Here is a 25,430-nt window from a genome sequence, read left to right as displayed (position 1 = left end):
GGTTTATGAGGTCTGACTTTCTTCCAAATGCTTTTCCACAGTCATTACATTTATGAGGTTTCTGCCCTGTGTGAATTCGCTGATGGTTTATGAGGTCTGACATTTGTCCAAAGGCTTTTCCACAGTCATTACATTCATGAGGTTTCTGCCCTGTGTGAATTCTCTGGTGTACGATGAGGCCTGACTTTCTTCCAAAGGCTTTTCCACAGTCATTACATTCATGAGGTTTCTGCCCTGTGTGAATTCGCTGGTGTACGATGAGGCCTGACTTGCTTTTCCACAGTCATTACATTTATGAGGTTTCTCCCCTGTGTGAATTCGCTGATGGTTTATGAGGTCTGACTTTTGTCCAAAGGCTTTTCCACAGTCATTACATTTATGAGGTTTCTGCCCTGTGTGAATTCTCTGTTGTACGATGAGGCCTGACTTTTGTCCAAAGGCTTTTCCACAGTCATTACATTCATGAGGTTTCTGCCCTGTGTGAATTCTCTAGTGTATGATGAGGTGTGACTTTTGTCCAAATGCTTTTCCACAGTCATTACATTTATGAGGTTTCTCCCCTGTGTGAATTCGCTGATGTTTTATGAGGTCTGATTTTTGTCCAAAAGCTTTTCCACAGTCATTACATTCATGAGGTTTCTGCCCTGTGTGAATTCACTGATGTTTTATGAGGTCTGATTTTTGTCCAAAGGCTTTTCCACAGTCATTACATTCATGAGGTTTCTCCCCTGTGTGAATTCTCTGGTGTATGATGAGGTGTGACTTTCTTCCAAATGCTTTTCCACAGTCATTACATCCATGAGCTTTCTCCCCTGTGTGAATTCGCTGATGTTTCATGAGGTTTGACTTGTGTCCAAATGCTTTTCCACAGTCATTACATTCATGAGGTTTCTCCCCTGTGTGAATTTGCTGGTGTATGATGAGGTGTGACTTGTGTCCAAAGGCTTTTCCACAGTCATTACATTCATGAGGTTTCTGCCCTGTGTGAATTCGCTGGTGTACGATGAGGTCTGACTTTCGTGCAAAGGCTTTTCCACAGTCATTATATTCATGAGGTTTCTCCCCTGTGTGAATTCGCTGATGTATGAGGAGCTGTGACTTTCTTCCAAAGGCTTTTCCACAGTCATTACATTCATGAGGTTTCTCCCCTGTGTGAATTCTCTGGTGTATGATGAGGTGTGACTTTCTTCCAAATGCTTTTCCACAGTCATTACATTCATGAGGTTTCTCCCCTGTGTGAATTTGCTGGTGTATGATGAGGTGTGACTTGTGTCCAAATGCTTTTCCACAGTCATTACATTTATGAGGTTTCTGCCCTGTGTGAATTCGCTGATGTTTCATGAGGTTTGACTTGCGTCCAAAGGCTTTTCCACAGTCATAACATTCATGAGGTTTCTGCCCTGTGTGAATTCGCTGGTGTACAATGAGGTCTGACTTTCGTGCAAAGGCTTTTCCACAGTCATTACATTTATGAGGTTTCTCCCCTGTGTGAATTCGCTGATGTATGAGGAGCTGTGACTTTCTTCCAAAGGCTTTTCCACAGTCATTACATTCATGAGGTTTCTCCCCTGTGTGAATTCTCTGGTGTATGATGAGGTGTGACTTTCTTCCAAATGCTTTTCCACAGTCATTACATTCATGAGCTTTCTCCCCTGTGTGAATTCGCTGATGTTTCATGAGGTTTGACTTTTGTCCAAAGGCTTTTCCACAGTCATTACATTCATGAGGTTTCTCCCCTGTGTGAATTTGCTGGTGTATGATGAGGTGTGACTTGTGTCCAAATGCTTTTCCACAGTCATTACATTTATGAGGTTTCTGCCCTGTGTGAATTCGCTGATGTTTCATGAGGTTTGACTTGCGTCCAAAGGCTTTTCCACAGTCATAACATTCATGAGGTTTCTGCCCTGTGTGAATTCGCTGGTGTACGATGAGGTCTGACTTTCGTGCAAAGGCTTTTCCACAGTCATAACATTTATGAGGTTTCTCCCCTGTGTGAATTCGCTGATGTATGAGGAGCTGTGACTTTCTTCCAAAGGCTTTTCCACAGTCATTACATTCATGAGGTTTCTCCCCTGTATGAATTCTCTGGTGTAATATGAGGTATGACTTTCTTCCAAATGCTTTTCCACAGTCATTACATTTATGAAGTTTCTCCTCTCTGTGAATTCGCTGATGTATGATGAAGTGTGACTTGTGTCCAAAGGCTTTTCCACAGTCATTACATTCATAGGGTTTCTCCCCTGTGTGAATTCTCTGGTGTACGATGAGGACTGACTTCCATAGAAAGCCTCTTCCACAATGAAGGCATTTATAAAGTTTTTCCCCTGTGTGAATTCGCTGATGGTTTATGAGGTATGACCTTTGTGTAAAGGCTTTTCCACAGTCACTAGATTCATGAGGTTTCTCTGCTGTGTGAATTTGTTCACATTTCCTGAGGACTGACTTTTGTCCAAAGGCTTTTCCACAGTCTTTACATTCATAAGGTGAATTAATACTGAGTGATTTTCCAAAAGGGTTACATGTGTAAAGTTTTTCCCTTGTATTTAGTCTCTGATTTATTGCAAGATGTGATTGGTGAATGACAGGTTCAACATAGCTAATGTACTTATAAAATTTCTTTCTTGTGTGAGTTTGTTGATGCATATTGAGGCTATAATTTTCATGGATAGCTTTTTCTATTTGAGTTGCTTTTCCAAAAGTGACAGTTGATTTATTACAGTTTTCTGCCATATGAACCCTCTCAGATTTCCAGAACATCTTTCTTGTGAAGACTTTTGCTTGTCCAGTGGGTCCAAATGGCTGCTTCATGATGTGAATATTGTCATGCTGATTAAGAGGCTCACAGAACTGGAGAGATTTTTCAGGTATTGTAGTGGTATCAAATTTCTCTCCAGCCTGTAGTTGATCAGGCCCACTGGGAGGATACATAGTGTGACATTTATTGCATTCCTCAGGCTTCAATCCTGAATAGATTCCCTTTTTAATAATCAGTGTTGGAATATGGCTTGAATTTAAACTAAGGGTTTTTCTTAATTCAATTCTCTTGTGAGCTGATGTCTTGTTATTTTTCATAAAATCCTGATTCAGATTTGTGTCCTGACTTTCCTGGTTGATCCTAACCAGGTCATCCCTTTTCATGACCACTGAAATGAGAAAAAAGCAATCATGTCACTGAATCACATGTAACTGTTTCTCCTGGCATACTCATGTAAAGAGAATGAAGTTACTTGTTATCCAAGTGGCATAAGATTTTCACAAAATCAGTATGAGGTACTTATTTGTGACCATTATATGGTTTTTCTCCTTAATACACTAATATACCATGAGGTTTCCCAATGTTCAAACATGATCCTTTTTACTATGGGAATTTGAAAAGGATGGGAGAAAGACATTTGTGCTATGATGTGTGGGATGCCTGCCCTGGCTGCTCTGCTTTCAGTACAGCTCTCTTGCCTCTGTAAACTGGAAGGAAGCAGATAATGGTTCACGTGCCTGGGAACCTGTGAGACACCAGGGAAGACTAGAGGAATTCTAGAGTTCTGGCTTCAGACTAGTTAGACCTAAGTGTTGCAGCCATCTAGGAAGTGAGCTATTAGAGGACCTCTTTCTCTCTCACTATCACTCTGCCTTTCACAAAGATGAAATAACTATAAAATATTTTAAAGAATGGACAAATATTTAATAAAAATATTCACCCACTACCTAGCAACCATTTTTTCCCTGTCCTTTTTCTCCAGTTTATTTTTATAAAAATTGTGTGCTTTTTGCTTCTCTGATATTTCAACCATAAACATGGAAAAGTTTTACTGATCATTTACTTGCAGGTGGAGAAGAGTGAAATGTGCCTGTACTTTAAGCAGGACAACATTTAAGGAGTATGATTTGAACCTAAGATTGTCTCATGTTCAGTCTTCCTAGGTAAACATCATTTGTGGGATTTTTCAAATGAAAAACTACTTTGTCTCTACTCTATCACAGCATCCCCAAATTCCTAAGGACACCCAATACCTTCAGCTTCTCAGAAGTACAACAGGTAGAGAAAAGTCCCAATATACCACTTTAGTTAAACACTCCCAATCAGTTTGAAGAATTTGTTTCTGCAAACCGGGATGTGCTCATCTTCTTTGAAAAGTGTTTTCTAGCTCATTCTGAAATCATCAGTGCTGGTTACCTCCTCTCGATTCTTTCTGTAAACATTCCTGTGTGATAATTTGAATTTCTAGATGCTTTTGATCAGTTGCCTCCTATTTTCACTGAAAGCTTCATTTCCTGTGCTTTTCTTATCTTTTTATTAGCTTATTTTTCAATGATACTGAAAAATAAGAGAGAAATCATACTTCAAACTCCACCCTTAATGAAATCTGAGCCACTCAACATAAACCCAAAGGCTACTTGACCCTGGGTCTCAAAATCTCATTACTTTCTTGGTGAGTCTAGGATCACTTATTTTCATGTTTTATATAAGTTCATGCTTAGTTTATGATTTCTTTTCTTCAAAGATTTACTTTATTTACTTGAAAGCTAGAATTATAGAAAGAGATAGACAGAGAGAAGTCTTCCATCTGCTGGTTCACTTCCCATATGGGCACAACAACCAATGCTGGGCCAAAATGAAGTTAGGAGCCAGGAGTGTCTTTCCAGTCTCGCACATGGGTACAGGTGGCCAAGGACTTGGGCCAACCTCTTCTCTTTTCTCAGGTGCATTAGCAGAGAGCTGGATTAGAAGAGGACCAGCTGGGACTTGAAATGGCACCCATATGCAATGCTAGTGCTGCAGGCTGGAGCTTTAACACACTGCAACACAGTGTCATTACTAGGTTCATAATTTATGATGTCACAGCACAGAGGCTTACTCATGACCATCTTTTTTTTTAAAAGATTTATTTATTTATTTGAAAGTCAGAGTTACAAGAGAGAGGAGAGGCAAAGAGAGAGTAAGGTCTTCCATCCAATGGTTCACTCCCCAGTTGGCCACAGTGGCCAGAACTGTGCTGATCTGAAGCCAAGAGCCAGGAGCTTCTTCTGGGTCTCCCTCAGGTGCAGGGGCCCAAGGACTTGGACCATCTTCTACTGCTTTCCCAGGCCATAGCCGAGATCTGGATTGGACGTGGAGCAACTGGGTCTCGAACTGGTGCCCATATGGGATGCTGGTGCTTCAGACTAGGGTGTTAATTCACTGCACCACAGCACCGGCCACATGACCATCTTTTAGCATTTAATTATTTACTTACTTGAGAGTCAGAGAGACAGAATTAAAAATAAAGACAGACTGAAACAGAGTTTTGCCAACTATAGGCCCACTCCTCAAATGTTTCTAACAGACTATAATTTTCTTATTTATTTGAGAGGCACAGAGGAAAAAAAAAAAAAGAAAGAGACTAAAAAAGAGAGTTCACATTTATTGATTCATTCCTGAGCAAGTTCTATGCCTGGGCAAAATCATGAGTGGGAACTCAATCTGAGCAATGAGTTAGAAATAAGTTTCTGGGGGCTGGCGTTGTGGCATAGCAGGTAAAGCCACCACCTGTAGTGCCAACATCACTTATGGGCACCAGTTAAAGTCCTAGCTGCTCCACTTCTGATCCAGCACTCTGCTATGGCCTGGGAAAGCAGTAGAAGATGGTCCCAGTCCTTGGACCCCTGTACCCATGTGGGAGACCTGGAAGAAGCTCCTGGCTCCTGGCTTCAGATCAGTGCAGCTCCAGCCATGACAGCCAATTGGGAAGTGAACCAGTGGATGTAAGACCTCTCTCTCTCTCTGCCTCTCCTTCTCTCTCTCTGACTTTCAAATAAATAAATAAATCTTTAAAAAAAAAAAAACAGAAACAGAGCAGCACCGTGCCTCAATAGGCTAATCCTCTGCCTGTGGCACTGGCACACATGGTTCTAGTCCCAGTTGGGGCACCAGATTCTGTCCCAGTTGCCCCTCTTCCAGGCGAGCTCTCTGCTGTGGCCCAGGAGTGCAGTGGAGGATGGCCCAAATGCTTGGGCCCTACACCCACATGGGAGACCAGGAGAAGGCTCCTGACTTCAGATCAGTGTGGTCTGCCAGCCACAGTGTGCTGGCCATGGCGGCCATTGGAGGGTGAACCAATAGTAAAGGAAGACCTTTCTCTCTGTCTCTCTCTCTCACTGTCCACTCTGCCTGTCAAAAAAAAAAAAAAGACAGAAACATTAAGATTAAAAAAAATAAGTTTCTGTATGTTGCCTAATTAACAAGCACTGAAGGAACTAATAAGTGCATGAAGGGAAAGGTATAAAAGTATAGAGGGCTGGTGCTGCGGCTCACTAGGCTAATCCTCCACCTTGTTGGCGCCGGCGCACTGGGTTCTAGTCCCAGTTGGGGTGCCAGATTCTTTCCCAGTTGCCCCTCTTCCAGGCCAGCTCTCTGCTGTGGCCAGGGAGTGCAGTGGAGGATGGCCCAAGTGCTTGGGCCCTGCACCCCATGGGAGACCAGGATAAGCACCTGGCTCCTGCCATCAGATCGGCGCGGTGCGCCGGCTGCAGTGCGCCTACCGCGGCGGCCATTGGAGGGTGAACCAATGGCAAAACGAAGACCTTTCTGTCTCTCTCTCACTGTCCACTCTGCCTGTCAAAAAAAAAGTGTCTTTGAAAGTGTAAAAGAATGTAATGTTCTAAAATTATTTGATAGGCCATAAAGATGGAGATTGCTAAGACAACTTGAACATTATTTAGTGCATTCATGACATGAAAATATAAGTTCCCAAAAGAATCATCATACATTGGCAGTGCTAAGATTGCTTTCCATGTGGATATTGACATACTCAGATGAAATTAATAAAATGAAAGACAAAATATAGAAACCTGATGTACATGGAAGTTAAAACTTTGCCTTGCCCTTAGTAACAATGTCATTTTAATGTGAGCCATAATTAAAAAACAAATATGTGGATGAATACTTGGTGAAAAAACAGTCTGGAATAAACTGGAAAAATTACAGTATGATACAGACTTGTAGTTTGGAAAATTTCCACAATCAGAAAATAATTTAAAGTTCCAGGAGCATCTAGAAACATTAATAATGTATCCTATGCTGATGAACATGATGGTGCTGACACTGCAATGTACTCAAATCCTATACACATGACAGTTGCTGGGAAAACTTTCAGCATTTAGAGTGAGTAGATGACCACACAATTATAAATCAAACCATGGTGCCCATCATTTCCCTGTATTAGGAATGTCACAAATCAGGTTACTCATTACACATGCAGGTGACAGTAGTAAATGACAAAATAAATATGCACTCCATGGAAGGCATTTAATTTTGATTATATGGTGTATAAATTAGTAATTTGGCAGAAACAGTCATAATCATATACAGATGGGCTAATAATTGGATGGTGGAGTAGGGAGGGAGCTTACTGCTCTAGCCCAGGAGAAGATAGTTTTAAAAAAGTGGAGATAGAGTAGTCTCAGGGAAGAGTTAGGGAAAAAATGGCAGAGGAAACTCTACTGACATTAGAGGGACTTGGTGGACCCACATGGATGGCATGGTGCCCACGGATCATGACTCCAACAGCTGAGAGCCTATGCACCAGAATTGGAAAGTGAGGTGAGACAAGACCACAGTAGCCCGAGCCACCGGCAAAAATGTGGCAGGAACCTAGAGGAAATGAGGCTTAAATATCTGAGGGAAAGTGTGCCAGCCAAACTAGAGGAGAGAAAACAAAGGGACAGTGCAGACACGTTTCTCTCTCTCCAATCTCCTCACAAAGGCATGCAAACTGATAGAGCAGGAGCCATTTTGGACATACATAACATCTGTGCCAGCTTGTGTCTGCACCAGGCAAGCAGCCGAGTGGAGACTCCTGACTCTGGTGGGGAGAAATAACAGGAAACTAGGAACTTGTGACTGTGTGAAACTTCTGAAGCAGGACTGTGAAAAAATAAAAAAACTGAGGGTATGTGGGAAGACTCATGGTGTGGCTGGGACTTTGAGCACTTTCAGTGGGAGAGGCCACAAGCTTGGGGATTCCTGGTTACCTGATGAGAGACATTTCTGGAGAATCTGAACTTATACTGAGGACTACACAGATCCTTTGTGTGGTTCTTTGGACAGAGCAGACAAACATACCCACTGGGGCTATTACTCAGGCACTGGTCTGCATTGAGAAGAGCCCAACTGAGCAGAATATACTACCCTTCTGATTAAAAAAAGGGGAGATAAGACTTAACATGCCAAACTTGGGTGTGTCACCTGAGGCACACCCTTAACCCTGGAGACTGAACAGAGCTCTCTGGCCACACCCACTACAAGCCTCCAGAGATTCAGTGAAAGCAGAAAGTCCATTTATCTATAGAGTCATAGTACAAAGATAAAATCCACCACAGTGGAAAAAAAATAAAAAGAAGAAATCTTGTTGGTCTGGACAAGTGGTGGCAAATTCTTTCAATTTCTGTTTGTTATGAAAGGTATTTATTTCACCTTCATTCACAAATGAGAGCTTTGCAAGGTATAATAATCTGGGATGACAGTTTTATTCTTAAGACTTGGGCTAGATTTTGCCATTTTCTCTTAGCCTGCAGGGTTTCTGATGAGAAGTCTGCTGTGAGTCTAATTGGAGATCCTCTGAAAGTAATCTGGTGTTTCTCTCTTACGCATTTTAGAATCTTCTCTTTTTGTTTCACTGTGGCAGTTTGATTACAACGTGTCATGGCAAGGATGTTTTCTGATCATGCCTATTCAAAATTCTGTGTGCTTCCTGTACTTGGATGTCTCTTTCTTTTTCCAAACCCAGAAAGTTTTCTGCTAGTATTTCACTAAAAATGCCTTCTAACCCTTTCTCTCTCTCCATGCCTGCAGGAACTCCTCAAATCAGAATGTTGGTTTTATTTTTTTTTATAGTATCCTGTAGATTCCCAACAGTCTTTTTTAGATTTTTAATCTCCTGTTCTTGTGTTTGGTTTGACTGTATACTTTCCTGTACTCTGTCTACTTAGTCTGATATTCTCTCTTCTGCCTCACTGATTCTATTCTTAAGGCTCTCCACTGCATTTTTTATTTGTTCTATTGAATTCTTCATTTTGTTTTGATTTCTTTTTAATATCTCAGTTTCATGTTCTGTTGAATTCTTCATTTCATCTTGATTCCTCCTGATAATTTTTATTTCATGGGAGAGATTTTCTTTCATGTCCTTCATGGATTTCAGTAGTTTGTGCATTTGCTTTTGATTACTTCTATGTAATCTTATGACCAAATTTTTGAGTTCTATTTCTTGCATTTCTTCTACCTCATCATCTTCATGATCTAGTATTGAAGTGTCATGTTCTTTTGGGAGCATGATGATGTTTTCCTTATTCTTGCTTCTTGGATTCTTGCATTTGTTTGGCATTTGTGGAGATACTCATCTTTTTTTTTTTTCTGTCAGTTTTTATCATTGTATTATGACTGTAGGTAAATGGACTTTCTGCTTTCAGTGAATCTCTAGAGGCTTGTAGTGGGTGTGGCCAGAGAGCTCTGTTCAGTTTTCAAGGGTAAAGGGTATGTCTAAGGTGACACACCCAGGTTTGGCATGGTAAATCTCTCTTTTTTTAATCGGAAGGGAGTTATATTCTGTTCAGCTGAGTTCTTCTGTTCAATGCAGACCAGTGCCTGAGTACTAAATCAAGTGGGTACAATATTCTCTATGTCCCAAGGACCACATAAGGATCTGTGTTCTCCATGTGGGACCTCTGTTTTTAATGAGAATTAACAGTAAATCTAGCCTTCAAACACCTGTTTAGCTGGGAGCCTAGAAAAAGTGCTCAGGCAAGAAAAATAATGTGAAAAATTGGTTCTAAGTAATATGAAAGATAACCCAGACAAAATAGCAGTCCAGCAAATCATTCAACCTCACTGAAACTACCAGCAGCTACATCATTCATTTTCTATTAAATATGTTTATAAGAAGATTTAATTTGATGAACACTTGTAAGAAGCTGTGGGGACTTAAACAGGGATGAAGAGCTATTTCTCATGGGTAGTAATGGAGGTGGAATTGATTAGTTGCACAGCTATTATCTAGATGGGAAGTAAAAGAGCTACTGCAGCTAGATGCATCATAGCATTTGTAGCCCTGTTATCATGGGATAGCCATGCAACTTAGGAAAAGTGTTCCTCCTGAGAGTATCCTGAGGAATTAACTGAATGTAAATCAGATTTATATATATCCAGAAAGGATTTTGTAAATCGGAAGAAATAAAAACACACATTTTTCAATAAAAATGAGGGCCACCTGCAGGAGCAGGGAATAATACAAAGAAAGTTATAAAAATTATAAGATCAGTGTGGTGCGCCAGCTGCAGCACACCAGCCACGGCGGCCATTGGAGGGTGAACCAATGGCAAAAGGAAGACCTTTCTCTCTGTCACTCTCTCTCTCTCACTGTCCACTCTGCCTGTCAAAAAATAAATTACTTAAAAATTAAAAAAAAAAAGTATAGAGAAGGACAAGTTAGAATTTGGGGAATGTATCAAACCTAAATAAAAGTCTTAGTAACATCAGGAAATGACTGGATTTTTTTTTTAATCAAAGAACATCTTCACTAAGAACAAAAGTTAGAAAAGATACTGGTATCTCTATATGCCTGTGTCTGATCCACAAAACCAGCTGTCATCAGGAGTAAGGCTTGAGAAAAATTCATGGAAAGACTACCAGTCAACATATGCACACTTTCTGCTTTGGCCTCCTGTCTCTTATTTGCAGACTGACCTGAAAGGCTCTGATTCAAGCATTTGTCCACCATCCATGGCTCTTCTCCTTGCTCCAACTTGAAGATTAAGTCAGGTTTGGTAATGCAGTGCCCTATTAATGGAAAAAAAGTAAGACTTTGTAAAATCACTATCTTGGATTATTTAAAGGACTACAGCTTGGTTAAGGAGCTATGCAACAAATGTTCCAATTTGAATCTTTTGTAGATGGTAGATATTCAGATTATTCATGGACTCAAATTCTAATCCTGCCCAATATTAAACATTATAAAGTGTTCCCTTGCTTGTCAAATAGCAAGAAAATGTTATCACTGGGAATATGATGGGGGTCACTCACCCAAGGAGAAGAGGCTGCTGTAGGTCTCCAACATCACATCTCTGTATAGGATTTTCTGAGCATTGTTCATGTTCTGCCATTCCTCCCAGCTAAAGTACACGGCCAGGTCTTCAAATGCTATCATCACCTATAACATTACACTTCCAATCAACATGTTAACTCTGTCACAAAACAAACACTGACAGTTGTGTATGGATATGAAGGAAAAAGGAAGGATATGGTTTCACATTAGACTTGTTGAGTGTTTAGAAAGCCACACAGAGCATTCAACAGAGTCAAACACATTATCTACAGGCTGTGAGAAATGCCCAAGCTGGAGGGAAACAGGAGGTTCAAATCACAAAGGCCACATCTGTCAAGGGGAATTGCACAGCAGGCTAAAAGAGGGGCAATACTGACTCTTTTTTTTTTTTTTAATTTTTTGACAGGCAGAGTGGACAGAGTGAGAGAGACAGAGAAAGGTCTTCCTTTACCATTGGTTCACCATCCAATGGCTGCCACGGCCGGTGCGCTGCAGCCAGTGCACCACACTGATCTGAAGGTAGGAGCCAGGTGCTTCTCCTGGTCTCCCTTGTGGGTGCAGGGCCCAAGGACCTGGGCCATCCTCCACTGCACTCCCGGGCCACAGCAGAGAGCTGGCCTGGAAGAGGGCCAACCAGGACAGAATCCGGCACCCCGACTGGGACTAGAACCTGGTGTGCTGGCACCGCTAGGTGGAGGATTAGCCTGTTGAGCCACGGCGCCGGTCTGCAATACTGACTCTTGAATGGGCAATGTTAAGGAGAAGTATGTAGAAGCATTGAGAAAAAAAGGCAAGAAACCATCAGTGAAACTACAATGGGAATGAACAGAAAATAATTTCCAGGAAAACACCATGCATATCATTTCCAATATGTCAGCAAAAAAATATATTAAAAGACAGGGCAGACATTTAGCTTAGTGTTTATGATGCCACCTCAGAGTGTCTATGTTTGATTTCCAATGCCGGCTCTAGTTTTTAGCTCCCAGATAATGCAGACCTGGGGAAGCAATGGTGATGTCACTAATGAAGGAGGCCTAGATTCCATTCCTCAATCCTGGCTTCAGTCCTGCCCCACCTCTGTTTGGTATGGTTATCTAGGAAGTGAATTAATGTGTCTCTCTCAGTCCATCAACTTTTTTCTCTATCAAGCTAATAAATATTTTTAAGTAAGAGAGAAAATACAGGTAAGACAAAGAATACAAATTAGCTTTTGCCCTTGTCTATGATTATTCTACTGATAAACAATTGAAATAACATTATACCTAATTACAGTGAAAGCAATGGAAATACTGCCCCAAAAATTCAAATGATAAACATTTGAAATAACATTATACATAATTAAAGTGAAAGCAATGGAATTATTTGCCCAAAAAGAGAACCTGGGAATGTCTGCAGTACAATCTGCATTTGTGACTCACTGAGAAAAATGCTTAGAGATTTGTTTAAGAACCTGCAATAGTCACCAAAATTGTGATCCAGCAGGCTAAGCCTCCACTATCAATGCTGGCATCCCATGTAAACAGAAGATTTGAGTCCTTGCTGCTCCACTTCTAACCTAGTTCCCTGCTAATCTGATTGAAAGAGCAGTGAAAATGACTTGAGTATTTGGACCCTTCCATCAATATGGGAGACCCACGGAGTCCCAGGCTCCTGGCTTTGACCTGGCCCAGTCCCAGCCATTGTGGGCATTTGGGAAATGAACAGTAGATAGAAGATATATCCTTTTGTCTCCCTGTCTCTCCCAATCTCTGTAAGTTTGCCTTTCAAATAAATAATCTTAAAAAATAGGCCAGCGCCATGGCTCAATAGGCTAATTCTCTGCCTTGCGGCGCTGGCACACCAGGTTCTAGTCCCGGTCAGGGCACCGGATTCTGTCCCAGTTGCCCCTCTTCCAGGCCAGCTCTCTGCTATGGCCCAGGAGTGCAGTGGAGGATGGCCCAAGTCCTTGGGCCCTGCACCCGCAAGGGAGACCAGGAGAAGCACCTGGCTCCTGGCTTCAGATGAGCGTGATGCGCCAGCCACAGCGCGCCAGCCACGGCGGCCATTGAAGGGTGAACCAACAGCAAAGGAAGACCTTTCTCTCTGTCTCTCTCTCTCTCTCACTATCCACTCTGCCTGTCAAATAAATAAATAAATAAATAAGCCTCCAGTAGATTCTTCACACATTCCTTATTCTATTCCAGAATCCAATTCAGCTTCTCAAAGGTATTAAGGACTCTATTACTCTAACAATTCAAAAACAAACTTAACTGATTTGTGTTTTAGCACTAGGTAACTCTTCCTCTTGCAGAATGCTAAGTGTTTACTTCATAGGTAGCACTAAAACACTGCTCAGTACATCATCTACATTTAGACTGTTTCAGACAACATGACTCCAAAAATGTAGCATATTGTGCTTAGTTTCAACTCAATTCATGTAACAAATATATATTTTGCTATAGCAACAGAAAGACAAGAGACCAAACTGCATTATTATAGATGACAGTAATGTTTCATAATCATGCCAGATTCATCATTCATTTCTGTATATACCATGAGAACAAATTTTATGTCTATTTTTCTATTTTAAAATTTTTAAAGATTTATTTATTTATTTGAAAGTCAGAGTTACACAGAGAGAGGAGAGGCAGAGAGAGAGAGAGGTCTTCCATCTGCTGGTTCAGTCCCCAATTGGCTGCAATGGCTGGACCTGCACCAATCTGAAGCCAGGAACCAGGAGCTTCTTCTGGGCCTCCCACATGGGTGAAGGGGCCCAAGGACCTGGGCCATCATCTGCTGCTTTCCCAGGCCATAGTAGAGAGCTGGAGCAGAAGCGGAACAGCAGGGTCTCAAACCAGTGCCCATATGGGATGCCAATGCTTTAGACCAGGGCATTAACCCACTGAGCCACAGAGCCAGCCCCATATTTTCCATTTTAATTAACTAGTATACTGGGACCAGCACTGTGGCATAGCAGGTAAAGCCACTGCCTTCAGTACTGGCATCCCATATTTGTGCCAGTTCAAGTCCCGGTGGCTTTCCTTCCAATCCAGCTCTCCGCTACGGCCTAGGAAATCAGTAGAAGATGGCCTAAGTCCTTGGGCCCCTGAACCCATGTGGGAGTCCCAGAAGGAGCTTTTCACTTCTAGCTCTAGATCAGTGCAACTCTGGCCATTGTGGCAAACTGGGGAGTGAACCAGCAGATGGAAGACTCTCTCTCTCTCCCTCTGCCTCTCTGTAACTCTGGCTTTCAAATAAATAAAAAAAAATCTAAAAAAAAAATAAATAAATAAACTAGTATTAAACACCTAAAATAAGTACTGACAAGCTGGGGAATAATTAAAAAAAAAAACACTTACAGGTGATACATTCATTTTCTTTCCTCTTAGAAACATGTGGAGGACCCAGAATCATACCTGGGAGAGAAGGTGAATGGCAAGAGTTCAAAGAAAACTCTGGAGGCCAACGCTGTGGCATAATGAGTAAAGCTGCAGCCTGCAGTGCCAGCATTCCATATGGGTGCTGGTTTGAGTCCTGCCTGCTCAACGTACAATCTAGCTCTCTGCTATGTCCTGAGAAAGCAGTGGAACATGGTCCAAGTCCTTGGGCCCCTACACCTGCATGGGAGACCCAGAAGCTCTTGGGTCTTGGCTTTGGATCAGCTCAGCTCCAGCCTTTGCAGTAATTTGGAGGGTGAGCCAGCAGATAGAAGATTTTCTCTCTCTCTCTCTCTCTCTCTCTCTCTGCAACTCTTTCAATAAATAAATGAAATCTTAAAAAAAAAAAAAACCTGTGCTTTCCTTCTGCACTGAACAGTGGGAAAAAAAGAATATGATAGAATGAATAAATAACCATAAATACATTAACCAAGAAAACATCAGCTTTACTGTGGAGGAATAAACCTGTAAAAATAGAAATACATAGGAAAATGCACCCACCTATATTAAGTGGCAGAGATTAAACAGAAGTTATCATTGGTTTAACGAAAGCATTATCTACAATTTTTTTTAAATAATAGTGTAAAAATAAAAAGAAATGTTAAGAGTGTTCAAATAAATGAAGTTATCAGAGATAAACATTACATTGTTATTAAAGTTTATACTAAAGAAAGTTAACAAATACACATAATGTATATTTAATGCAGTGCACTTTACCAGTAGTGATTCTAAATAGACCTTTTCCCTTCACAAATCGTTGGATTGGGGCTGGCAATGTGGCCTAGTGGGTAAAGCTGCCGCCTGCAAACTGGCATCCCATATAGGCACTGGTTCGATTCCCAGCTGCTCCGCTTCTGATCCAGCTTTCTGCTATGGCCTGGGAAAGCAGTAGAAAATGGCCCAAGTCCTTGGGCCCCTGTACCCATGTGGGAGATCCAGAAGAAGCTCCTAGATCCTGGCTTTGGATTGGCACAACTCTGCCATTGCAGCCAACTGAGTTGTGAACCAGCAGATGGAAGATCTCTCTCTCTCTCTCTCTCTCTCTCTCTCTCTCTCTCTGCCTCTCCCTCTCTCTGTGTGTAACTCTTTAAAAAAAATAAATCTTTTAAAAAAAGACCCTGAATTTCACTTGACTTACCCCATGAGATACCAGTAAATGTGATAGAAATAGACAATTTGTTAAAAGATTTATTTATTTGAAAGAGTTACACAAAGAGAGAAGGAGAGGCAGAGAAAAAGAGAGAGAGAGAGAGAGAGGAAGGGAGGGAGGAAAGGAGAAAGAGAGGTCTTTGAACTGCAGGTTCACTCTCCAGATGGCTGCAATGGCTGGAGCTGTGTAGATCCAAAGGTATTAGCCAGGAGCTTCTTCCAGGTCTCCCACAAGGGAGCAGGGACCAAAGGACTTGGGCCATCTTCTACTGTTTTCCCAGGCCATAGCAAAGAGCTAGATCAGAAGTGGAGCATCCGAGTCTCAAACTGACACCCATATGAGATGCTGGCACTGTAGGTGGTGGCTTTACCTGCTATGCCACAGAATCAGCCAGAAATAGATAATTTGTAAAGTATTTGCCTTCTCAGATTTTCTTTTTCTGACAGTTATCTTCTGAAAAACCCTGAGGCCTGCGTGTTGAAGAGATAGTATGTAGGCTGGTGCCGCAGCTCACTAGGCTAATCCTCCACCTGCAACACTGGTACTCCAGGTTGGGGCACTGGTTCTGTCCCAGTTGCTCCTTTTCCAGTCCAGCTCTCGGCTGTGGCCTGAGAAGGCAGTGGAGGATGGCCCAAGTGCTTGGGTCCTGCACCCACATGGGAGACCAGGAGAAAGCACCTGGCTCCTAGCTTTGGATCGGCACAGCATGCCAGCCTTAGCGGCCACTTGGGGGGTAAACCAATGGAAGGAAGACCTTTCTCTCTGTCTGTCTCTCTCTCTCACTAACTCTGCCTGTCAAAAAAAAAAAAAAAAGAGAGAATATGTAGCCAAGATTCACCACAAACCCCAGACACTTAAGTGAAGCCTCAATCAGTTCCTCAAATGACTAAACTCTCATTTCTGCTCCTGGACTGATCATAGGAACTGCCCAGCTGAGTGCAGCCTATAACTCAGAGTCAGAAATGCAAATCAAATGGCTATTTGTTAATCCACTGTGTTTTCTGATTTGTCCTACATCAAATGCTGATATATATCAGTAAGTATGGCAAAAAGTTGAATTACATGCAAACTACAATGCATACAACTTCAAAATTTCTAAATTTAGAAGTTCCCATAAAACAGGGTCAGCATTGTCACATAGCAATTAAATCTGCCATCTGCAATACAAGCACCCCATATGAGCGCTGGTTCATGTTCTGGCTGTTCTGCTTTTGATCCAGCTTCCTGCTGATGGCCTGAGAAAAGCAATGAAAGATGATCCAAATACTTGGGCAAATGCTACCAATGTGAGAGACCCAGATGAAGATCTTGGTTCCTGGCCTCATTCTGTCCCGGCCCTGCTCCATGCAGCCATCTGTGATGTGAACAAGCAGAAGGAAGATCTCTCTGGGTCTCTCCTCTATATACAATATTTTCAAATAAACTTTTAAAAACTTAGAAAAAAAGCTCCTATAAACACAATCTTTGCCTATCAATTGGACCTTAGAAAAGCTGCTAATACAAAAAAAAAAAAAGTCCTGAGATTCACACAAATAAATTACCTGGAGACCATAAGATTGCTCTTCACATTTTGGCTTATATATGGTCATTGTGTTCTTTTGTTTTATATTTTAGAAGCTTATTATCACATAAAATCTAATTTAATATAATTTTACTATCTCAGAAAGCAGGATAAAGGTTTACAGTAATTTTTTTGTAGCTGCATGTATATTGCATATTGTTCAAGAAGAATGACTGAAAGGGGGAAAATTTTTATGATATGCTTTTTGTTTTTCTTAAAGATTTATTTATTTGAAAGTCAAAGTTACACAGAGAGAGGAGAGGCAGAGAGAGAGAGAGAGAGACAGAGAGAGAGAGGTCTTCCATCTGATGGCTCACTCTGCAAATGACTGCAATGGCCAGAGCTGCACCAACTGAAGCCAGGGCCCAGGAGCTTCTTCCAGGTCTCCCACATGGGTGCAGGGACCCAAGGACTTTGACCATCTTCTACTGCTTTCCCAGGCCATAGCAGAGAGCTGGATCAGAAGTGGAGCAGCCAAGTCTTGAACCCGAGCCAATATGGGATGTGGGCACTTCAGGCCAGGGCATTAATCCACTGTGCCACAGCACCAGCCTCATGATATGCTTTTTGAAGTCACACACTCCAAACATAGCATTAGTAGCAAAAGGGAAGACATGCTCATGAGTTTTCTAAAGCAGTACTATTTGAACTGGTGACAATTTCTGAAATGGATCTGAAAAATAAATGTTTTTTAATTAAGTGTGGCAAGATAGAGAACATTAGACAGAAGTTAGGGTGCCAGGTATTTACAAATCATGTGACACTACACAAAGCACTTTTCTCCTGAAAAACAATTTGTTTCATCTTTTTTACAGAGATACTGGCAAAACTTCCTTGAGCTACCAGGAAGGACTATTAGAATACAGGGGGCAGGAGTCCTCCAAGATGGTGGAATAGGAAGGGAGCACACTGATAGTCTGGGAAAAGACAGTTTAATAAAAGTGGAAATACTGTAGTTTCAGGGAAGAGTTAGGGAAAAAAACTGCAGAGGAAACTCTTCTGGAACTAGTGGGACATGGTGGACCTATGTGGAGGGTACGGGTGCTCACATATCAGGACCCCAGCTGCTGAGTCCACACAGCAGCGCTGGAAAGGGAGGTGAGGCAAAGCCTCAGCAGCCCAAGACAAAGGCAGGGAAGTGGCAGTAAGAGCCTACAGGGAATGAGGTTTGAAGCCCTGTGGGGAAAAGTCCAATGGGCTAACTAGAAGAGGGAATAGAATAGAATAGAATAGAATAGAATAGAATAGAATAGAATAAAAAATAAAAGGGACTCATATGGATACGATTCTCTCTCTCCACTCACCTTACAAAGGCAAGCGAGCAGGCACCATTTTGGACATATGTAAAAGCTGCACCACCTCAGGGCTGCACCCGCCCTCAGCTAAGCAAAAAAACCTGACTCTGGTGGGGAGAAATAACAGGAGGTTAGGACCTAGTGAAAAGTGGAGCTTATGAACTGTGACTGAAAAAAAAAAAAAAAAACCTGAAGGTGTGTGAGAGAATTCATGGAGTGCCTGAGAGTGAGTACTCTCAGGAAATGCCACAAACTTGATAACCTTAGCAAGCTGGTGGGAGATTTCAGTAGAAACTGAGCTTACACTGAGGACTGTACAGATCATTTGTGTTGTCCTTGGGGTAGAGCAGATGAATATAATACCCACAGGGGGCAGAGCACAGACACTGACTGCCTTCAATTCTGCTCAGCTGGGCAGAATTAATCCCTTCTGAATAAAAAAAAAAAGAGAGAGAGAGAGAGAAAGAGAGAAAATTTACCATGCCTTACCTGGGTGTTTCACCCTTAACCCTGAAGAACCAAACAGAGCTCTCTGGCCACACCCATCACAAGCCTCTAAGGATCCATCAAAAGCAGACAGTCCACTTAATCGAGTCATAGTATCACGAGAAAAACCACCACATCAAAAAAAAAAAAAAAAAGAAAGAAACCAAAGAATATCTCCACAATGCCAAGCAACAAATGCAGAAACTGAGGAAACAAGAACAAGACATTATGATGCCCCCAAATGAATAAGACACCCCAATTCAAGATTATAAAGGTGATGAGATAGAAGAAATGCAAGAAGCAGATCTCAAAAAATTTATGATAAGAACACTTAGAAGTTCTCAAAAACAAATTCTTGAACTACAGAAATCCTTACTGGGCAGGGTAGAAAATCTCTCTCATGAAAATGAAATCTTAAGGAGAAATCAAAATAAAGTGAAGCAATTAGTATAACATGAAATTGTGATAGTGAAGAGAAATCAAAATGAAATGAAGAATTCAATAGATCAAATGACAAATGCATTTGAGAGCCTTAAAAAAAGAATCAGTGAAGCAGAAGAGAGAATATCGGACTTAGAAGACAGAGCACAGGAAAGTATACAGTCAAACCAAAGAAATGAAGAGGAAATTAGAAATCCAAAAAATATTGTTGGGAATCTACAGGATATTATTAAAAAAACCCACATTCAGGTAATAGGAGTTCCTGAAGGCATGGAGAGGAAGAAAGGATTAGAAGGCCTTTTTAGTGAGATACTAGAAGAAAACTTCCCAGGTTTGGAGAAGGACAGAGACATCCAAGTACAGGAAGCTCATGGAACCCCTAATAAACATGACCAAAAGAAATCCTCACCACGACATGTTGTAATCAAACTCACTACACTGAAACACGAAGAAAAGATCCTAAAATGTGCAAGGGAGAAATGCCAGATTACTCTCAGAGGATCTCCAATTAGACTCACAGCAAACTTCTCATCAGAAACCCTACAGGCTAGGAAGGAATGGCGAGATATAGCCCAGGTACTAAGAGAGAAAAACTGACAGCCCAGAATATTATATCCTGCAAAGCTCTCATTTGTGAATGAAGGTGAAATAGAGACCTTTCATAGCAAACAGAAATTGAAAGAATTTGTCTCCACTCATCCAGCCCTGCAAAAGATGCTTAAAGATGTGTTACACATAGAAACACAGCCATCAATATGAAAGAAGGTAAAGGAAGGAAACCTCACAGTAAAAGATCACACGAATTTCAAAGCATATATTAGAAATATCTTTGGGAAAATGGCAGGGCAAAGTTACTACTTATCGACAGTCACATTGAATGTTAAGGGCCACACCTCTCCAGTTAAAAGACACAGACTGGCTGAATGGATTAACAAAAAAAAACCCATCTATTTGCTGCTTACAAGAAACACATCTTTCCAACAAAGATGCATGCAGACTGAAAGTGAAAGGCTGGAAAAAGATATACCATGCCAACAGAAATGAAAAAAGAGCTGGTGTAGCCATCTTAATATCAGACAAAATAAACTTTAACACAAAAACTGTTAGGAGAGACAAAGAGGGGCACTATATAATGATTAAGGGATCAATTCAACAGGAAGATGTAACTATTATAAATGTTTATGCACCGAATTAAAGGGCACTGGTTTATTTAAAATGTATGTTAAGGGACTTAAAAGGGAGACATAGACTCCAATACAATAGTAGTGGGGGACTTCAATACTCCACTCTCAGAAATAGAAAGATCAACCAGACAGAAGATCAACAAGGAAACAGCAGATTTAATCAACACTATAGCTGAAATGGATCTAACAGATATCTACAGAACTTTTCATCCTACACATGAAGAATTTACATTCTTCTCAGCAGTACATGGAACCTGCTCCAGGATTGACCACATGCTAGGCCATACAACAAGTCTCAGCAAATTCAAAAGAATTAGAATCATACCATGCAGCTTCTCAGACCACAGTGGAATGAAGTGGAAAATTAGCAACTCAGGAATCCCTAAAGCATATGCAAACACATGGAGATTGAACAACATGCATCATTGAAAGAAAATTACAGACCAATATCCCTGATGGGCAGACGCAAAAATCCTCAATAAAATTCTGGCTAATAGAATGCAACAACACATCAGAAAAATCATCCACCCAGACCAAGTGGGATTTATCCCTGGTATGCAGGGATGGTTCAATGTTTGCAAATCAATTAATGTGATACACCACATTAACAAACTGCAGAGGAAAAACCATGATTATCTCAATAGATGCAGACAAAGCATTTGATAAAATACAACACCCTTTCATGATGAAAACTCTAAGCAAACTGGGTATAGAAGGAACATTCCTCAATACAATCAAAGCAATTAATGAAAAACCCATGACCAGCATCCTATTGAATGGGAAATGTTGGAAGCATTTCCACTGAGATCAGGTACCAGATAGGGCTGCCCACTCTCACCACTGCTATTCAATATAGTTCTCGAAGTTTTAGCCAGAGCCATTAGGCAAGAAAAAGAAAGTAAGGAACACACATTGGGAAGGAAGAAGTCAAACTTTCCATCTTTGCAGACAATATGATTCTTTATTTAGGGAATCCAAAGGACTCTACTAAGAGACTATTGGAACGCATAGAGGAGTTTGGCAAAGTAGCACAATATAAAATCAATGCACAAAAATCAATAGCATTTGTATACACAGGCAATGCCATGGCTGAGAAAGAACTGTTAAGATCAATCCCCTTCACAATAGCTACAAAAATAATCAAATACCTTGGAATAAACTTAACCAAGGATGGTAAAGATCTCTACAATGAAAATTACAGAATCTTAAAGAAAGAAATAGAAGAGGATACCAAAAAATGGAAAAATCTTCCATTCTCATGGATTGGAAGAATCAACATCATCAAAATGTCCATTCTCGCAAAAGCAATTTATAGGTTCATTGCAATATCAATCAAAATACCAAAGACATTCTTCTCAGATCTGCAAAAAATGATGCTGAAATTCATATGAAGACACAGGAGACCTCAAATAGCTAAATCAATCTTGTACAACAAAAACAAAGCCGGAGACATCACAATACCAGATTTTTCAGGACATACTACAGGGCAGTTATAATCAAAACAGCATGGTACTGGTACAGAAACAGATGGGTAGACCAATGGAACAGAATAGAAACACCAGAAATCAATCCAAACATCTACAGCCAACTTATATTTGATCAAGGATCTAAAACCAATTCCTGGAGTAAGAACAGTCTATTCAATAAATGGTGCTAGGAAAACTGGACTTTTACTTGCAGAAGCATGAAGAAAGGCCCCTACTTTACACCTTACACAAAAATCCACTCAACATGGATTAAAGACTTAAATCTATGACCATCAAATTCTGAGAACATTGGAGAAACCATGCAAGATATAAGCATAGACAAGGACTTCTTGGAAAAGACTCCAGAGGCACAGGCAATCAAAGCCAAAATTAACAATTGGGATTGCATCAAATTGAGAAGTTTCTGTACTGCAAAATAATCAGTCAGCAAAGTGAAGAGGCAACTGACAGAATGGGAAAAAATATTTGCAAACTATGCAACAGATAAAGGGCTAATAACCAGAATCTGCAAAGAGATCATGAAACCCCAAAACAACAAAACAACCCACTTAAGAGATGGGCCAAGGACCTCAATAGACATTTTTCAAAAGAGGAAATCCAAATGGCCAAGACACATGAAAAAATGTTCAGGATCACTAGCAATCAAGGAAATGCAAATCAAAGCCACAATGAGGTTTCACCTCACCAAGGTTAGAATGGCTCACATACAAAAATCTACCAACAACAGATGCTGGTGAGGATGTGGGGAAAAAGGGACACCAACCCCTGTTGGTGGGAAAGCAAACTGGTAAAGCCACTATGGAAGTCAGTCTGGAGATTCCTCAGAAACCTGAATATAACCCTACCATACAACCCAGCCATTCCACTCCTTGGAATTTACCCAAAGGAAATTAAATTGGTACATAATAAAGCTGTCTGAACCTTAATGTTTATTGAAGCTCAATTCACAATAGCTACAACATGGAATCAACCTAAATGCCCATCCACAGTAGACTGGATAAAGAAATTATGGGACATGTACTCTATAGAATACTATAAAGCAGTAAAAAAAAAACTATCTAGTAATTCTTTACCCAAAACTTCCTGAAATTCATCTGTCCATCAAACCAGTTATCTGTATATTTTTAACAAAGCTACATATAAAAAAAAACTGCACTTAAGTTGAGGTTTCTGCCAAAAAATTAGGCAAGAGACAAATATTAAGGTATCATGGAGCTCCTGCTTTTACTCCTCTTCTTGTCTAAATGAGAATTGGCGTGAAATTATAGTCAAACTCTTGAGGATTTGAGTGATGGTCTCATGAGCCATTGACTGTTGGCCCACAGCTATTAGTCATTTGTTCTATGGATGTGTATGAATTGTGCTATTCAAATGCCTCTATCATCACTGATCTGGTAAGTGCCTTTCAGTGACTTCATTCTACAAATTGACGGATGTCAGTTTTGAACTTCTATCTTCAATAACTTCATCTCAGATCCAGAAGAAAATTATTATTTAGTTCCCAGCATCATACACTGCAAACAGAAAATGAAGTTTTAGGCATCAAACAAGAATAGTATCATGATATAGTGGATTGCCTTGCCCTTTCTAAAAATTATTGCTCCCTATAGTGGTAGCCACACACTTCTGACAGCAGGAGTTGATGATTTTGGAATTACGGTTGTAAATTCTGTGGGGATTCCTGAGAAGAAAGTGGACAGGCAGCAGGCAACACTCAATTGTTGTTGATTGATCTTCTACAACTCATTTCCTCTCACTGGTTTTAAATACATCTTTTTATTATTATTATTATTATTTTTTATTTTTGACAGGCAGAGTGGACAGTGAGAGAGAGAGAGAGACAGAGAGAAAGGTCTTCCTTTGCCGTTGGTTCACCCTCTAATGGCCGCCGCGGTAGCGCGCTGTGGCCGGCGCACCGCGCTGTTCTGATGGCAGGAGCCAGGTGCTTATCCTGGTCTCCCATGGGGTGCAGAGCCCAAACACTTGGGCCATCCTCCACTGCACTCCCTGGCCACAGCAGAGAGCTGGCCTGGAAGAGGGGCAACTGGGACAGGATCGGTGCCCCAACCGGGACTACAACCCGGTGTGCCGGCGCGGCAAGGAGGAGGATTAGCCTGTTGAGCCATGGCGCCGGCCTATTATTATTATTTAACAGGCAGAGTAATAGACAATGAGAGAGACAGAGAGAAAGGTCTTTCTTCTGTTGGTTCACTCCCAAAATGGCCACTATGGATGGCACTGTGCCGATCTGAAGCCAGGAGCCAGTCGCTTCTTTCTGGTCTCCCATGTGGATGCAGGGACCCAAGCACTTGGGCCATCCTCCACTGCCCTCCCTGGCCACAGCAGAGAACTGGACTGCAAGAGGGGCACCCGGGATAAGAACCTGGTTTCTGGCTGGCACCGTGGCTTAACAGGCTAATCCTCCCCCTTGTGGCGCCGGCACACCGGGTTCTAGTCCTGGTTTGGGTGCCGGATTCTATCCTGGTTGCTCCTCTTCAAGGCCAGCTCTCTGCTATGGCCCAGGAGTGCAGTGGAGGATTGCCCAAGTGCTTGGGCCCTGCACCCGCATGGGAGACCAGGAGAAGCACCTGGCTTCTGGCTTCGGATCGGCAAGATGTGCCGACCGCAGCGGCCATTGGAGGGTGAACCAACGGCAAAAGGGAAGACCTTTCTGTCTCTCTCTCTCTCTCTCTCACTATCCATTCTACCTTTCAAAAAAAAAAAGTTAAAAAAAAATTAAAAAAAAAAGAACCTGGTGTCCACTATAAGAAACAATGACCTGATCAGCTCTTGTCCTGACTCTAGATGTAGAATGTAATACTTTATCCTTTTTAGTATCTGTTGTTGTTGCTGTTGTTGTTCTAGTACTAGTGGTTGAACTCTGTAATTAACACACAATTATTCTTAGGTGTTTAATTTTAACTGAAAAGTGATCCCTGTTAAATTTAAGAGTGGAAAAAGAGAGGGAGGAGATGTACAATTGGGGACATGCTCAATCGGACTTGCCCCAAATGACAGAGTTAGAAATGTGCCAGGGGATTCCAATACAATCCCATCAAGGTGGCATGTACCAATGCCATCTCACTAGTCCAAGTGATCAATCTCAGTTCACAATTGATGGCTCTGATAGGTCTAAGAGTCAAAGGGATCACACAAACAAGACAAGTGTCTGCTAATACTAACTGATAGAATCAAAAAGGGAGAGAAGGATCCAACATGGGAAGCGGGATACACAGCAGACTCATAGAATGGCAGACGTCCTAAACAACACTCTGGCCTCAGAATCAGCCCTTAAGGCATTCGGATCTGGCTGAAGAGCCCATGAGAGTATTGTAGGC

The 25,430-nt window shown here is 41.3% G+C and overlaps 1 protein-coding gene across 1 annotated transcript; it reads right to left on the bottom strand.

Moving 5' to 3' along the window:
• Positions 1 to 303: 303 nt before the first annotated feature.
• On the bottom strand, positions 304 to 11,174 carry LOC133754791 (zinc finger protein 665-like; the record flags this gene model as incomplete). Its single annotated transcript, XM_062185191.1, is given in 4 exon segments — positions 304 to 2,456; positions 2,520 to 3,143; positions 10,574 to 10,807; positions 11,051 to 11,174. Coding segments are annotated over 4 exon segments (3,135 nt in total), but the record flags the coding sequence as incomplete, so codon positions are not given.
• Positions 11,175 to 25,430: the final 14,256 nt, after the last annotated feature.

This window comes from Lepus europaeus, unplaced genomic scaffold (genome assembly GCF_033115175.1).
Source record: "Lepus europaeus isolate LE1 unplaced genomic scaffold, mLepTim1.pri SCAFFOLD_29, whole genome shotgun sequence".
Lineage (NCBI taxonomy): Eukaryota > Metazoa > Chordata > Mammalia > Lagomorpha > Leporidae > Lepus > Lepus europaeus.
Note: the sequence above shows the minus strand (reverse complement) of the source record. Positions and strands in the feature narration are given on the sequence as shown.